Source organism: Centruroides vittatus, unplaced genomic scaffold (genome assembly GCF_030686945.1).
Source record: "Centruroides vittatus isolate TY-2023 unplaced genomic scaffold, ASM3068694v2 contig_799, whole genome shotgun sequence".
In the NCBI taxonomy this organism is placed as follows: domain Eukaryota; kingdom Metazoa; phylum Arthropoda; class Arachnida; order Scorpiones; family Buthidae; genus Centruroides; species Centruroides vittatus.
Window position 1 is genome coordinate 1,507,280 of NW_027122516.1, and position 17,089 is coordinate 1,524,368.

A 17,089-nucleotide genomic window follows, 5' to 3' on the forward strand; every position below is an offset into this window, starting at 1 on the left:
CACACTGAATTAATGACCATTTTATTTGAGAAACTGTAATTTATAATTATCAACCATGTCAGGAGTGTCTTAAATACAAACGAAAAATGTCTGACGAAAATAGATTGTTTCAGGACGAATGGGAAGCTGGCTATTTTGTAGTGCAAAACAAACACGGTTTAGCAACTTGTTTAATCTGTGGTGAAAGTGTTATATTAAAAATTATAATATTTGCTCATCATTTTAACACTAAACACAAATCGTTCAATGATACTTTTCTTCCGGGATCTCTCATAAGACGCAAGAAATTAGCTATTTTTAAAAAGTCAGCATAACATCAACAAAATATCATGTCTGTGGCAATAGTACAAGATGCAGCTGTAACAAAGGCATCGTATGAAATTTGTTATAAACTTGGTAAACACGTAGACATATGAAACCGTTTACTGATGCTGAAATTCTGAAGGAATGTTTTTAAGCGCTTGCAATGTACTGTTTTATAAATTTAGTTATAAAAATCAAATAATTTCGAAAATAAAAAAAATCCAGCTTTCAGATTCTACCTGTGTTAGATGTATTGAAGATATTGCAAACCATATTTGTGATAATGTAATTGAAGACTTGAAAAACTAGGTTTTTAGTTTAGCTTTTGACTCTAGCACAGATATTTCAGCAACATCACAATGCTCGGTTTTTATTGGATATTGTACAGAACAAAATTCAATTTGCAAAGATTTTTTGAAATTCTTTCCAATAAAGGGCCAGACGGGCAAAGATTACCTCGTTACTATTTGCAACTTTCTAGAACAGAACAAGATAGATATAAAAAAATTAGTTTGTGTGTTTACCGATGACTGAATCCGAAAATGGATTTATTTCTCTACTGAAACAGAATTATGATTTGACAAATCTAATAACATTTCATTGCATCATTCATCAGAAAAAACTTGGCTTCATGTATTGCTAATCCCAAAGTAGATACTGTGATGATAACTGTCATAAATATAGTAAATTATATCCGAGCATGAGAACTGAACCACAGAAAATTTAAAAGTCTTTTAGAGGAAGTGGGTAGTCAATACAGTGATGTTCTTTTACATACCTCGATACATTAGCTTAACTGGGAAAAAGTTCTGGAAAGGTTTTTTTCTTCACGAAAGAAATAATGCTGTTTTTACAGCAAAATAATAAAATTTACAATGAACTGCAAAATGATGAATGGTGGTGTATTGTAGCATTTCTGTGCGACATTACAGAGAAGCTTGACACTCTCAATACTGGTTTACAGGGTGAAAATAAAATAATTTCACAGATGGCAAATAAAATATTTGACTTTAAAGAAAAATTAAACATTTATTATCAAGAAATACAAAACAAAATACTATGAAATTTTCCAGCCATGACAAAAGCTAAACAAGACGGTATTAATATTTCTCCAGAAAACTATACAATTTTTTCAAATTATTTAACTGCGCTATCTGAGGAATTTAAACATAGATTTCATATCTAAGAAAAATAAAAAATATGCTGTTGCTCATTGAAAATCCCTGGCTCTTGGAACCGGCAATGTCAGAACTGGCTGATATATTGGAATGTAATTAAGCAGAGCTATTTGATGAATTTATTAAGATGAAGAACAATACACACCTGAAAGCTATTTTTAAACAAAAGAGAGCGGAAAATAATTACGTTGACTTCTGTAGAATAGTGCCTGAACAATATAAGACTGTAAAAAAATGTGCTCAAATTTTAGTTATGTTGTTCGCATCAACGTATCTATGCAAAATGTCATACTCAAAAATGAAATATGCAAAGAATGTATATAGAAACCGGCTTACTGATTCACACCTGGATGCCATTTTACGAGTAGCATGCAGAGTTACAAGCCTGATTTAAATGAAATTGTGAAAAAATGTTTGCAATATAAACAGTCACACTAATTTTCTAGAGTGACTGAGAAATTATGTACATTTTTTTATTATAATTGTTATGTTGCAGCCCGCGTGTAATAGCTTTCATGTGTATGTGGCCCGAGGAAAAGAAAAAAAGGTTGGTATGGTAGGCTATGGGAGTATGGTGGCTCTATACACTTAAGTCAGTCTGTTTAAAAGGTCCTTTATCATGATTTTAGCTAGGCATCTGGATGATGAAGATGGATTTGACACATACCTATGCGAGTTTTTCACAGACCCATGAAAAATTTCTGAAGATCTGATCTGAGTATCTCATTTTGAGTTAAATGAGTAGCAACATGAACATATTTTAAATTTTATACAGCACAGACTCATTCAGTGAGACCATTCACCAAACAAGCTTGATCAAATGACACTCAACAAGTTCATGTTGCTATTCATATATCTCAAGAAGAGCCAGGACCTTAGCCACAAAAAATGAACTTTACATTTCTGTGTGCATAGGTTTGTGTGTTATTAACCATACATTATTATACAAATTAATATAAAAATAACTTAAAGTAAAATTTGTTTATTTTTGGTTGAGTGTTACCCTATCCCTATTTACTCTATGTTAAAATGGCCTCGTTTAACACTGTTTCGCTTAGCGCTTTGTCGTCTAGAAACGCATCCCCCCACGTTAAGCGGGATCTTACTGTAATTGCTTTTCAAAGCGTCTGTCTCTATCTATCAGCGAAAACCGCACAAACTTATTAGCCAACCCAATATGTTATATACAGTTATTTAATCTGTTTGTTACCGGCAAAGTTTGAAATCTGGCATTCTATAGAATGCCAAGGCATTGTATATAATCCCTAAAACTAGCCGGCAATCTATGAAATGATTCATATTTTACAAATTTCCTAGACATTCTAAAGAATGCAAAATGAGAAACCGGCAAAGTATGAAATACATCTCTGATTCGTTTTGAATATCACGTGGCAAGGCACGTGACTTTTAACGTGCACCTCAGGCTTAGAATTTGTCAGTTGCACTTTGCGGTTTGTTTAGAAGTGTCAAAATATGCAATTTTACTTAAATTTGTTCAACAAAAATTAGTTTTTTTACTGTGCTCCATGAAAATGGAGGAGCAAGCTGTAGTGTTGGAGAAGGTGTCATGGTCTATAGACATGAAACAACGATTCGATGATGAACTGTCCAAAATTCAAGTTAATGCTGCAAAGAACAGAATTTTCTTAACTGAAACTACTTACCAGAAGTTAATAAATGATGTACAAAAAGCCAAAATGACTACTAAGAAGGAACCCAGGGACTATTGGTTGCTGAATCGCTATGATGTGATGATTGTAGAAAACAAAAGTAAACTCATTTATCCTGTTAAAGAAGGCATCAGTACTATACAGCAGGGGTGGCCAACAAGTCGATCGCGATGCCAATTTTGGTTGATCGCTCGCGATGTCTTTGACTTAATGTGTTACACTTGTAACTGAACGCAACTTGTAAACGTAACGCGCAAAAGCAACAATATGCATGCAGTTATGACTGGACTCGTAGAAAACACAGCCATTTAGCTTGAATATTTGATACTGTCATGCGGTAGCTTCTTTTCTTTAGTATTATCAATATTATTTATCCACGGTGACAACGTTGAGTTTCAATTTTTCATTTGTTTAAAATGTAAGTACCTGTTCTTTATGTTTTAAATTAAATTATGGCTTTTCTTACCTATCTATTTACTCGATAAGTGAGCGTTTTTGGCAACAGACCTCTATATTTTTGGATTTTTGGAAATACGTCAATTGAGAAAAATATCCCAGTATCACCAAATGTAGCAAATACATTTATTCCTGTTTCGGAACTACATACCTGTGTGAATTGGCATTTTCATACTTAAAGTTAACGAAGACTAAACATTCTGTCCTGACTGATTCCCATACCGAAGAATCATTATTATCATCTTTGTCAGGATATACACCTAATTATGTTTCCTTGGTAAGAGACGTGCAAACTCAGTCCTCCCATTAATGTAACAGAATAAAATAAATTCTAAATCTGTCTTCATCAGTAGCTAATTTGAATTAATAAATATTGTTAATAATTACTCACGTTGTTTTAATTCCCCTGGACGTGAGTTTTTTGGCCCGTTAAATAATTACGTTGTTTTTTACGTAGGTAGATATACAGGGTGTTTCAGTACAAAGAGCACTCCCGCGAGCTTTTGATAGATTAGCAAAAAATAAGTCTAAAAATCTTATATCATTCTTCCTTGATAAATTTTCCTCGCCCAAAAAAAATCGCGAAAGTAAAATTTTATAATCAAATTATTAGCCGTACTGTGCAGTTTTATAACAAGTTTTTCAAGTTTACGAACCAATAGTACCACAATTTATACATTGTAATTGATAAAAAAAATTAAATTATATTTTAAGTTAATAAAAATCTATCTTGAAAGTGTCAAAAAAATTGATTTTTTTAGGTGCCGCCTGTATGGAATGAACTCGTAGCTGCAAATATCAAAAGTTGGGTCTGGAAATTTATTTTCTTTATGGAGTGCTCGCGGGAGTGCACCTCGTACTGAAGCACAGTGTATAAACATAGTATGTATTTCACACCCCCCCTCGCCACTTAGACTATGCCTACCACAAGTCGATCACGACACATTTTTAAGATAAAAAGTAGATCTTATGTACACAAAAGTTGGCCACCCCTGCTATACAGTATTACGTCACAGACTCGGAGTTATTTCGCGTACTTCATGAAGCTCATTTGGCTATTGGACACAGAGGACGTGATAGAATGTTGAAAGAACTTTCAACCAAATACAAAAACGTTACATGTCATGATATTGAACTGTAAATCCACCTTTGTGAACAGAAAAAACAGAAAGGTATTAAAAAGGGCATTGTTGTGAAACCTATGATTTTTTCCGAATTTAATTCCCATTGTCAGGTAGATCTTATTGACATTCAGTCTCAGCCAGATAGAGAATACAAATTTATTACGGTGTACCAAGATCATCTCATAAAATTTGTGATTCTTAAGTCTCCGATGTCAAAAAGAGCTGAAGAAGTAGCCTACAACCTAGTGGACATATTCTCATTGCTTGGAGCGCCATCTATATTACAGTATGACAATGGTAGGGAATTTGCCAATAATGTGGTGACCAGCTTGAAGTAGTTTTGGCCAGCACTGAAGATCGTCCATGGGAAGCCTTGTCATTCACAAAGCCAGGGTAGTGTCAAAAGAGCTCATCAAGATATCGAAAATATGCTCTGTACTTGGACAGAGCATATTTTTGATATCTTGATTAGCTCTTTCAACACTACCCTGGATGCAGGATAACAAATCTGACCGCTGGAGTAAAGGACTGCATTTCGTTCAATTTATGAAAAATAGAGCTTATCATTCTGGGATCAAAAGAACACCATACAAAGCTCTTTTTGGCTGCAAACCTAAAGTAGGGCTTACAACGTCTTTTAAAAGATGTTGTAAGCCCTACTTTAGGTTTGCAGCCAAAGATGTTTTAAAAGACATAAATACAGAGGAGCAGCTAGAAAAAGTAATAGAAAGCATCAAAACAATGGAAAAAGGTGAAACTAATCAAATTATGCAAGAAAAAGAACCTGTTTTAAAAAACATGCTTACCGAAGAGATTTCCGTTTCTGATACCTGTTGTGTGTGTTTAAAGGAAACGAGTAATGCACTTGCATGCAAAAAATGTCGTCAAAAAATTCATACCTTCTGGGGCCATGCTAGTAAAGATGATGAAATGGATATTTTGTGCACCCTTTGTTTCAAAACTGAAAATGCTATTGAAGGTAAAATAAATTCTAAAATCAATTTGGAAATACAAGCCAAAAAAATGAAAATGAATTCGGAAAAAAATTTCCCACTGCTTCTTTGGGAACTACTGTGCAAGTTCCTATTCATGACGTCGACAAGGGCGAGGTGATTCGTGCAATATATTGGCAGTTGTAATGAGTGTGATAGAGGATGGTTTCTACAGACTTGGAACTTCTGAAGGAATTTTAAAACAAGTATAGATGAGATCACAATTCACTTTATGCCCTAAGAACTTGCTTCGAATTGAAGATATTCCTGACCATGAAATTCCTCTCCGGTCAGTTGCAATTGCTCAGTCCAGTGGAAGTGGCCAAGGATTCGTCAAATGTAGGTGTAAAACAAAGTGCCAAAATATGAAATGTCTTTGCGTGAAAAATGTAATTCAAAATGTCATTCAAGCCTACCATGTTGCAACAAGTAGGTTAATTTTAATTTCTTATTTTTTATATAAAAATTTTGTTTCCCTTAATAAGAAAGGCATAAATTTTGTTTTGTACAACTTTCATTTTTCTTTACGTATTTTGAATAAATTTTTTTAATGGCACTCTCATTATTTTTTCAGAATAACATTGTATTTTTGAGGAACGCATGTCATTTATATAATAGCCTTATCTGGACCTTTTTTCATACTTTGCCTACATAGCATTTGTCATTCTATAGAATGCCTAGGTATTATATACAATGCCTAGGGAAAGTATGTAATAATTCTCATATTTCATACATTGCCTAAAAATGCCAGGCATTATATACAAATCTAGGTATTCTATAGAATGCCGGCTTTTCATACTTTGCCGGTAACATATATACTAAATATTTTAATTAAGAAATAATCAATACAAAAGAGAAACATTAATTTAAAATAATACAGGACAAATTAATAATAATAAACATCTTTAAAAACAGGCAGACGATTAATTTATACTCTGACTATTGTACGATGTCATGAAAGAAACTTTGACACTTCATAACGTAGGAAATATTTTATCAGAAAAATTTGAAAGCTCAAAAATGTACTTAAATAAAAATAATAATGTCTATTTTTTTTATTAAGTTCCAGCAGACTTCTTAAACGAATAAGCCTATTTACTATATCAGATAATCAATTACATGTAAAAAAACAAATCTAAAACATTGTAGTGTTTATGAAACCGTGCCGGTGCTTATTCTGCAACTTGAACACAAACTATATGGTGTATTTTCTCGGACACATGGCAAATTTCATCACTAAGTTTTCTTCAGTTGATACGTGTATTAAGTTTTGTCCACGTGTCGGGCTGATGAAAATACACCATATAGTTTGTGTTCAAGTTGCAAAATCTAAAACAATAAAATTGTTAACTCTATATGAAATATGAATATAGTAAGCTTACCAAATTGATCATTCTTATATCTACCTTGATAATCAGCTGCATTTGGTGAAAGAGAATCCAATTCTTCATAACTACACGGATGCTGTGTATAATCAATGCCCATTCTGGGAACTTGAGGCATTGCTCTATGTGCAGACCCATGTTCTAAGGACGGAGGAGGACATCTCTGATACCCATATTCAGCATAATTTTGCCCACTCTGAGAATGATACATTTCGCAATTTTTTTCAACTGGTGGAGATGGTATTCTACCATAATTACCATAATCAGGGTGATAATTCTGAGGGGGTACTTGTCCTGCTGGGCTTGGTGGTCGACCTTAATAATTAATTATAATAAAAATTATTTCTCAGTTCATATATATATGCATACATAGGTAAAAATAGAAACTTTTAACAAATATTAGGTTGTTGCAAATGAAATGGCCAATTTTTATTTCTGACTTTAAACATTTATTAATTTAATTTAAAACTTTTATAGTCAATTAAACTGTCTCCATCAACATTAATACACTTCTCCCAATGCAACAGAAGTGCATTAATGCTAATTTGATAGAAATCATGAGAACGAGAAGACAAAAAGTCATTAAAGACACTTTTTATTGCGTCCTCTTCCTTGAAGACATTCCTGCCAAAAAAAATGTCAAAATGCATTAAAAAAAAAGCGAGTCTATCAGCAAAAGGTCTAGAGAATAAGATGGATGAGGAAGGATTTCATTCAAATACTTTGGTTTTTGTGACAAATAATTAAAGAACTGCAGACCTCCAAATGTCTATCGCCGAGTTTGTATGGTATCCGTATCCATTTGTCTCAATTTTCCCTAACATGTTTACTTGCGAAGAAATGGTTGAATAATGCACGTTCAACTTTTCTGCAATCTCCCTGTCAGACAAGGTTCTGATTCAATGATATTCTTCAAAATATCATTGTTGACAACAGATAATGCATGTTTGCAAAGCAAATTTTTGAGATTTCTTTTCTTGAAATGAAATTTTTCAAACCAATGATTGGTATGCTCACTCATAAGACCTTCACCAAAAGCTTTATTGATACTTTCGGTTGCCTCGGTTGCATTATGTCCCAGCTTCTACTCATACAAGAAAATCATTCTTGTTTCTTTGCTTTCCATGCCATCAGAAAAACAGATAATCTTAAACATGTGGAATTCATGATATAAATGAGATTATATTTTTAAATTTATATATTATATGTGTACTCTTCGAGTTGCACTCACACAATGCCATTCACATGGAAAATGCTAAACTATATGGACGAGAAGCTTAAGTTTTAAAAAATGGCAATTTCATTTGCAACAACCTATTAGTATGCCAATGAAATTATAATCCACTTAAACTATAAAGCCAATAAAATAAATAAATAAATAAACCAGCAACATTTAAAATTTTGGTGGCACCATCTGTTATATTTTTAACTATTATAAAATGGCAAAATGCTTAATTTTGAGGGTAGGGTAGGGTTGGGTTTTATAAAAAATTGTAAATGCTAATAATGAGTAAAATCATCATTAAGTCTGACCCTACCGGAGATAGAACAGATCCTCGTTATCTCCCTCCCCTCAAACTTTAACCACCAAAATTTAATAGCATCAATTCCCCTAATAAACAAACCTTCCTGCAAAATTTCAGAAATTTTTGACAAACAGCACAGGAGTTATTAAGCTTCCAACAGGATGAACAAAATTGTGCAACACACACATACATCCATACATACAAAAATTACTCCAGAACATTCTTTTGCATTTTTCAACATTTCAAGGTGTCCAGAGTCCTAAAATGTAAAAATCTGGGGGGGGGCATTTTTTGCCAGATCGCCATACTTTCCCTCTGTTATAACAGCTGGGAAAGTAAAAATACAATATTGATTGTTCCAGATATGATAGTGCAGTATAAAAAGATCTAAACTGGTTTGTTTATAAATACAACAGATATTAATCATCCACTTGTATACTGGTGTAGTAAATAATTCACTCCCAACAACATTTGAAAAAACCAGTAATAGTTAATTGAAAGCAAATGTTTTCGACTGTTAACTCTGTCTTCATCAGGTTATAACTATTGAGATTCGTTACAACTTCAAAACTCTTTCAGAACGTATTCAAACTTTCGAATAGAACCGTTGTGCGCTCGTGTTGCCATGGAATCATACGTGCTGTTGACATACGTAACACGCGTGGCGCAACAAAACAATGTAATTATATTCCATATATAAACGAAGGGATAGGGATGTACATTAAATAGAGCTGTGGGGAACTTCCCCTTCGTAACAGAACTTCCAAGCTTGAGAAATGTTACACACATCTTTAGAATTGATGCAGGTTGTGCACAGCCCAGCTTTGTATATCGCCAGAGTTTCCAGGGATAGTAGATGGTCCAATCGGTGGGAGAGTTTAATCAATTCCACATTTTGCAGATCAGCCCTTATGCCGGGGTCGATGCATACGTGGACAGGGCAGTGGTGTCTCTATCGCGCTCAATATCATACTTGTGCTCGCGTAGACGCTTGTTGAGAGAGCGTTTCATTGAACTGATGTAGACAAGCTCTCTTTGGAATCTGCCATCCCATAATGGAACAGAGTATACCCTAGTGTCATTCTTTTATCTATGTTGTCCTTGGAATTGTGCAGGAGGTCATATATAGTGTTATGCCTCTTGTAAGTGATCTTTTTGTTGGTGTATGCGGCAATTTCCCTGTAAATGGAGTCTAGGTGTTGGTTATATTCAACCACCACATGAGATTGATTGATATTGGAGTTGTTAGTGCGTGTGTTGGTGTTGTCAGTAGGATGCATTTGTGTATAATATGCAGACGCAATGTTATGAACTAATGTTTGGCTATATCCATGCCGTGTGGCTATGTTCTGGATGCGCTCTATTTCAAATACGGTGTCCTTGACTTTGGAGTGGTGCGTGAACGCTCTTTTCGTAAGGGTCCGGAAGGCAGCTACCTTGTATGAGAAGGGATCCTCTGAAACAGCAGGGATGAATAACGGAGTGTAGCATGGCTTGTAATGGACTTTAGTAGATATTGTGTTGCCATCTAATTGCATATGGATGCGTGTAACATTTCTCAAGCTTGGAAGTTCTGTTACGAAGGGGAAGTTCCCCACAGCTCTATTTAATGTATAGTACATCCCTATCCCTTTGTTTATATATGGAATATAATTACATTATTTTGTTGCGCCATGCGTGTTACATATGTCAACAGCACGTATGATTCCATGGCAACACGAGCGAACAACGGTTCTATTCGAAAGTTTGAATACGTGCCGAAAGAGTTTTGAAGCTGTAACGAATCTCAATAGTTATAACCTGATGAAGACCGAGTTAACGGTCGAAAATGTTTGTTTTCAATTAACTATTACTGGTTTTTTCAAAGGTTGTTGGGAGTGAATTATACAACAGATAGCATGAGGAGAATTAATAAGTAATTTTTAGAAAATATTAGAATAATAATTATTATAATAATATATATAATATTAATAGTTATTTATATCAATACAATAAAATTTCTATCAATTGTTATCTGAATGTCTTTCTTAGAGAGAAAGAGAGAGAAAAAGAAAATAAAATAAAATTAATTTTAGAGTATAGCAAATTGGTGATATATGGAGAATGTTTTAATGACAAAGTTTCTGATGTTCTCCCTCAAAATTTGAAATATTTCTACAACTACAATATTATTGGTTTTTTGTGATCACTTTAGAAATCGCCTATACTAAAAGTAATAATCAATTGATAACAATAAGCAGGATAAGTAAATAAATTACTATTAGTGGAAATTCTGGTTCTATTGATTAACATTAAAAGGACGTATTAAAACAAAACATGTATAAAATGAATATTAATTAACAGTATTTTATCAAGCGTATAACTTCATAAATTCCAGTAATTTAAACTACTGGAGCAAAGAATGATTAAAATAACACACTCTTTAAGACTGATGACAATCATGTTATCAACCACACTGATGCTGATATCATGAAAATATTGTTTAAAAATGCCTACTAACCTGAATATAAAAAGATAATTATAACCAAAATTCTGATTATTATAAAGTTTTATAAGTGTATTTTAAGTTACATGTTATAGAGCATGCTAATTCTTTTAAATTTTAGGCAACTAATAGCAATTTTCATATTACACAGATTCTACTCTATTTTCAACTGAGATTATAAAAATGTGTGGTGAAGTAATCTAGCATTTACTATAAATTTTTTGTAATTTTTAAATATGATTTTATTTCATCAAAAGATAAAATTAAATATTTCTTATATTTTCATAAATTTAATACACTGAGACAAAATAATACAGTATAATAAAAAACAAAATAACAGAATTTTGTATAAAAATGTTATATCAAAATTTTGTGTGCTTTATTAAATTTATTTTTCAATATCAAACAACATAAAAAATATTTACATAAAGCAGTTGCAGATTTTGTTTGCACCTGAACCTATTTTTTGCTCCAACCTTTTTGTATGACAGATACTGATGATGATAACTTTAATTTTCTCATTAGTAATTTGTACATTTTATTTATCAAATTTCACACAAAATATTTTGATTGTATGAATGTGCTTCAACGACATGCAGTTAACATGTAGTGGTATATAGTCCACAGAAAATTGCAAGAACGAAAATAACACCTTTGTATAATCCACCCTAGTGTATATCTCGTGCCTACAGGTTGGCTGTTGAATGCGACATAATTACTACAATGTAAAAACTCACTACCTTGATATTCACCCAGCTGATTTTCCATAAGCATTACTGAATTTACTGATATGAGTTTAGCAGTTGCCATGTTAAGCATTAAAATATTATTTGTTTCAATTCTGTTAACAAAATTACAGATATTCAAATATTCTATAATAATATTCAAATTAATTTCTGGATTATTTGGATTATAGTTTCATTAGCTATTAGCAATTAATATAAAGTAATTTTTTTCTAAAGGTAGGACTGCTATCATACTAACATTAATAATTACAATAACTTTTTTAATTAAATTTAATATAAAATAATAATTAACAAAACTGAAACTGAAAACTGCACGTGTAATAAACCACAATACTACTACTTCTCGGGCTTTTAAAATACAGTACAATCTAAAATTGTACTGCACTTTAAAGGTCTGAGTAGTAGTACTTTGATTTATTGGAAATAATGTTTGTATAAAATTTAAAATATCACTAATAATAGCAATTTTTAAATTTTAAAACCTTTAGACTCTTATAACATATCCATCATAAGAGACAGTGTATTTTTTTTTTTAAAGTAGAATTGAAAAGTTTCATAAAAGTTTAATATATTTTTTAATTAAGTATTAAACCTGTATGATTGATAATATTATTGTTATATTGGCACTAGTTGAAGCTTTTTTACATAAATACATTGCATAATAATTTAATTCTCGTATTTTGTAAATTGAAGATTAATCTGTATCTTAATTGCAAGCATTTATTAAAAAATTAAATCTTAATCCATCAAAATAGGTCAGGGCTGTAAAAACAGTGAATAGTGTAGTGAAATACTTGATGCCATTTCCTGCAAACACATGGAATAGATAATTGTCAATCTGGTGGGTCTGCCAGCCACATAGTGTGAATCAACTTTAAACCTGCATATAAGTTTCAAATTATTTTTCAGACACCCACGAGTTTTTATAAAACCATACTTTTATTTTTTGAAGCAAGAGAGAATCGACAATAAAAGGTCAAATGTTACTAAACTTTAAATAAATGTTCCAATTAGTCTTCTGCATTATTAATTTTTTTAATTGATATATTAAGAATTTGTTAAAACCATTCCTTCCATTTTTTTAAATACTATTAGAAATGTATAATAATTACCGTATTTTACGGACTTTAAGATGCTAGGGACTATAAGACGCACCTGAATTTTGGAGGCAATTTTTCGAAGAAAAAAGTGCGTCTTATAGTCCGTAAAATACGGTAATGCTATATTAAATATAATTAATATGGTCTTTAATACTATTATGAGATTTTCTCATATTAAAAATCATTTTCAACACAATTTCATACTCTAAACACTTATCTACTTAAGTTAAATGCTACATTTCCTTTGTAAAATGATGTTTCATAAATATGATTTTCTACAAAAAAAAATATCATTGTAGATACATAACTTTCTTCCAAAAGAAGGCTATTTCCTCATTGGGACTACAAAGTAGTTTAAAAATACAATCATTAAAGTTTTTAGAAAGATACAATTTCTTCATAGGCAAAAAATGAGTTCAATTAAACAAAAAGTTGTTAAAAATTGTTCCAAAAAAGTTAAAACTTATTTGTATATTTGGTTTCTCTTAATAAACTGTTACAAGTAGATAGAATTTAAAGACATTCTGTCATAAGCTTTAATTACAAGTTTGTTTTAAAAATTAATTGCATTTCACTACTGGATATACCAGGAATTCTTAACTTGAGGTTCAAGCGTCTGTGGATAAATTTCAAGAGGTTTGTGAACTGGAACGAGGTAATTATATCTTTATCAAAATTACATCTTTATTTTCATTAATCTAGAAGTGAAATTTAGCACATCTTTCAATTATTTATGTAGACAACAAACCACAGGAGTATTTACAATACTTGTGAAGAATAATAATACATTTTAGCACTAAAGGAATTCAATATATGTATAATTTTCTTAAATCAAGTATTGCAAATACAGGATTATCCAAAAGAAGTTTATTTTGGGGAATATATGGAACATACAAAAGTTCCATAAAAACTGGTTCTGATTTGGGACTAATTCCATAAAAAATGTCTGACACATGTTAATTTATTGAGAGTTGTCATCTTCAAAATAAGTTGTTCTGCAGCTATTCAAAGATTCCAGTGCTTTTTCTAGTTTTCAAAACATTCCTAGAACATTTTTATTTTTTTTATGACATTGTTAAGCATTTGTTGCAATTGTGTTCAAATGCTCTCAAATCATTGTTGTTTCAGCACTTTTTTCAGCTGTAGAAATAGAGAAAAGTCACAGTGTCAAGTCTGGTGAATAAGGAGGTTGAAGAACCATAGCCATTTTATTTTTCGGGAAAAACTGTTCAATAGCTGTGTGAGCAGAGGCATTGTCATGATGCAACAACCAGTTCTGAGCTTTCCAAAGATCTGGTCTTTTTTGTCAGACATTTTCATGCAGGTGCTTCAAAACAGCCATATAAATCTTTTGATTCATAGTTTGGCCTTGTGGAACGAATTCCCAAAGAATAATTTCCTCCCTATCAAAAATACAATAAGCATGCTCTTGAAATTGCACCTCATTTGGTGTGCTTTCTGTGGTCTGGGTAAATCATGATTTTTTCACTGAGTTAATTGTTTTTTTGTCTCAGGGTCATAACTGTAAATCCATGTTTTCATTTTCTTAATCACTTTCTTTTTTGTTGCAGCTTTGCCAAGTTTGACAAAATTTCACACACACGTTCCTTAAAAGAATTCATTTTACAAAGCAATGAAAATCACAAATTGACGAGAACATGGATCTAACCTAAATAGCAAGAAACAAAAACTATATGGCAAAATAATGGCACGATAATGGCATGAAATTTCGTAGGAAGCTAAATAACAATGTCTATTACATATTCTAGTTCGTACAAGTTCAGCATGGGGCTGATTGTGGTGCCACATCACCAGTCCTGGAACTTTTTGACTGCACCTTGTATCATCACCATATGGGTGTACACCTGTCTTGCAACCACAAATTTTTATGAAAATAATCCCGCACAATGCTGATTTCACACTTTGTCATTAGGGGCATGCAATGCAAATGACAGCATCTAGAGAGAAGACATTGTGTCCTGCAATTCCACAAAATAAAGCCTGTTACAAATATAAGACAATTACTGAAAGATGAAATTTCAGAAAGAGCCGCTAGCAGAGAAACACTAACTGCCACCATTGACTCAGACATGCTGTGCTGTGTTTGGAGTGAATTAGAATATTGCACCAATATCTGTCATGTCATGCAAGAAAGCCATATACAGCATATTTGTCACAAAATAAACCAGCAATGAGTTGCTCGACTTTCCCGGCAGCATTTAAAATTTTGGTAGTGCTGTCTGTTATCATATTTTATTAAAACTTTATGTTTTTAACTATTATAAAATGGCAAAAAGAGGTTAATTTTGGGGTAGGAATGAGTTTTATAAGAAATTGTAAATGCTAATAACAAATAGAATCATCAAGTCCAACCCTACTGGAGATAACACATGATCTCCATTATCTCCCCACCCCTCAACCTTTAACCACCAAAATTTAATAGCCTCAATTCCCCTAATAAACAAACCTTCCTGCAAAATTTCAGAAATTTTCAACAAAAAGCACAGGAGTTAAGCTTCAAAGAGAGTGAACAAAATCGTGCCCTCACACACAAACATCCCTACATACAGAAATTACCTTTGAATTTTTGTGCATTTCTCAATGTTTCAAGGTGTCCTAAGTCCAAAAATGTAAAATCTGGGGTGGTCAATTTTTGCCAGATCGCCATACCTTCTTTCTGTTACATATAACAGCCAGGAAAGTAAAAGACTTTCAGAGTTTTTCTAGAAATGTGTCTTATATTGTTTGTTAGTATTAGTTTGAAATAAACAGAACAATTTTTTGAAACCAAGGAGTTCGTTTTGAATAATTCCATACAAGGTGGTTCTTAAGTTAAGTCATGCACCATAGGGATTTAACTTTTAACTATATTTAAGTCAATTTTTTTGTTTCAGATTGAATGATGGGTGACAAATTAACATTGAAGAAATGAGTACAGCTAGTGTTCATGTTTGGAATGTCTGATGCAATGCACTAGTCTGTGGCCACTGAGTTCAACTGGCAGCATCCACATAGAGTGCCTGTAAATCACACTACTGTTGGATGCCTGATCAACCATTTTAAAGAGACTGGAACTGTTGCTGATCTTATGTGAACTGGGCAACTGAAAAGTGCAACTGGAGAGGTGTCCACGATAGTTTTGACAAAGGTTCTTAACAGCCCCAAGAAATCAACCAGAAAATCGAGTCAAGAAACAGGATTAAGCAAAACCTCAGTATTGTGCATGATTCATCAGTATTGGTTCCACCCATATAAAATTTGGCTGGTTCAAGAAATGCACATTGATGATACTGATAGACAGACGGAATTTTGTGAATGAATGCTGACATATGCCAATGCATTAATTAACTTTTTTCAGTGACTAGGCATCATTCCATTTGAGTGGCCATGTTAACAGGCATAATGTATGCTACTAGTTGGAAAGCAATTCTAGGTGGAATGAAGAGGGCCACATCTGGGGGTTGTTCTGCATGTTGGAATATGAAAGAACAAAATAATCAGTGTAGGGTTTGGAATCGCTAGGCGAGCGATTTCCGCCCTGGTTTGTTATAACGAACTTTCATAACGGAAAAGCCGGTAGGATCGGCCATTAGAAACGACCGTTAGAAGAACCGTTGAGTTTCAAGTCAACGACAGACAGACGATTGGCCAGCGGGAAGTGACCGTTGGCGGCCGTTGTGGAAGAATTCAAATTCGATTGGCGGACGATTCGAACGTTGGGTCTATTTAAGCCGTAGTTTCAGCGGGTATCGAGGTTCGGATCGGGAAGCTCGTATCGTAGGTTCGTATCGGGATCGGCTGAGTTGGGATCGGAGGTGATCGGATCAAGGGAGATCGTCGTTATCGTGATGCCAACTAACTCTCTCGTTGGAAGTTACGTGGTGGTGTACGAACTTGTTCCTGACTCGGAGGTTTTGTTAATTACAAGTCTGTTTGTTCGTAAGGAGTTCTTTCGACGAATTTGTACGGGAATAGTCGGTTGTTGTTCAGACTAGTGTTTGTGCATAATTAATTGTAACTCTGATTTGGATTATTTTGTACATTTACTGTAAATATAAAGTTTGTGTTTTTCGTCAAACCGACCGAGTGGTTTATTTTGAACATTACTATCAGCCTACATTTCT

General features: G+C 32.9%; 1 protein-coding gene across 5 annotated transcripts in view; it reads right to left on the bottom strand.

Moving 5' to 3' along the window:
• The window catches only part of LOC136981893 (catenin delta-2-like), a 46,642-nt gene that overhangs the window by 15,708 nt on the left and 13,845 nt on the right, over positions 1–17,089 (bottom strand). For 4 of the 5 annotated variants that reach the window (XM_067278274.1, XM_067278273.1, XM_067278272.1 and 1 more), the window contains one exon: positions 7,106–7,423. In XM_067278274.1, the coding sequence (XP_067134375.1) occupies positions 7,106–7,423 (318 nt within the window). The remainder of the gene's footprint in view (positions 1–7,105; positions 7,424–17,089) is intronic. The other variant, XM_067278271.1, reaches the window with a different exon arrangement.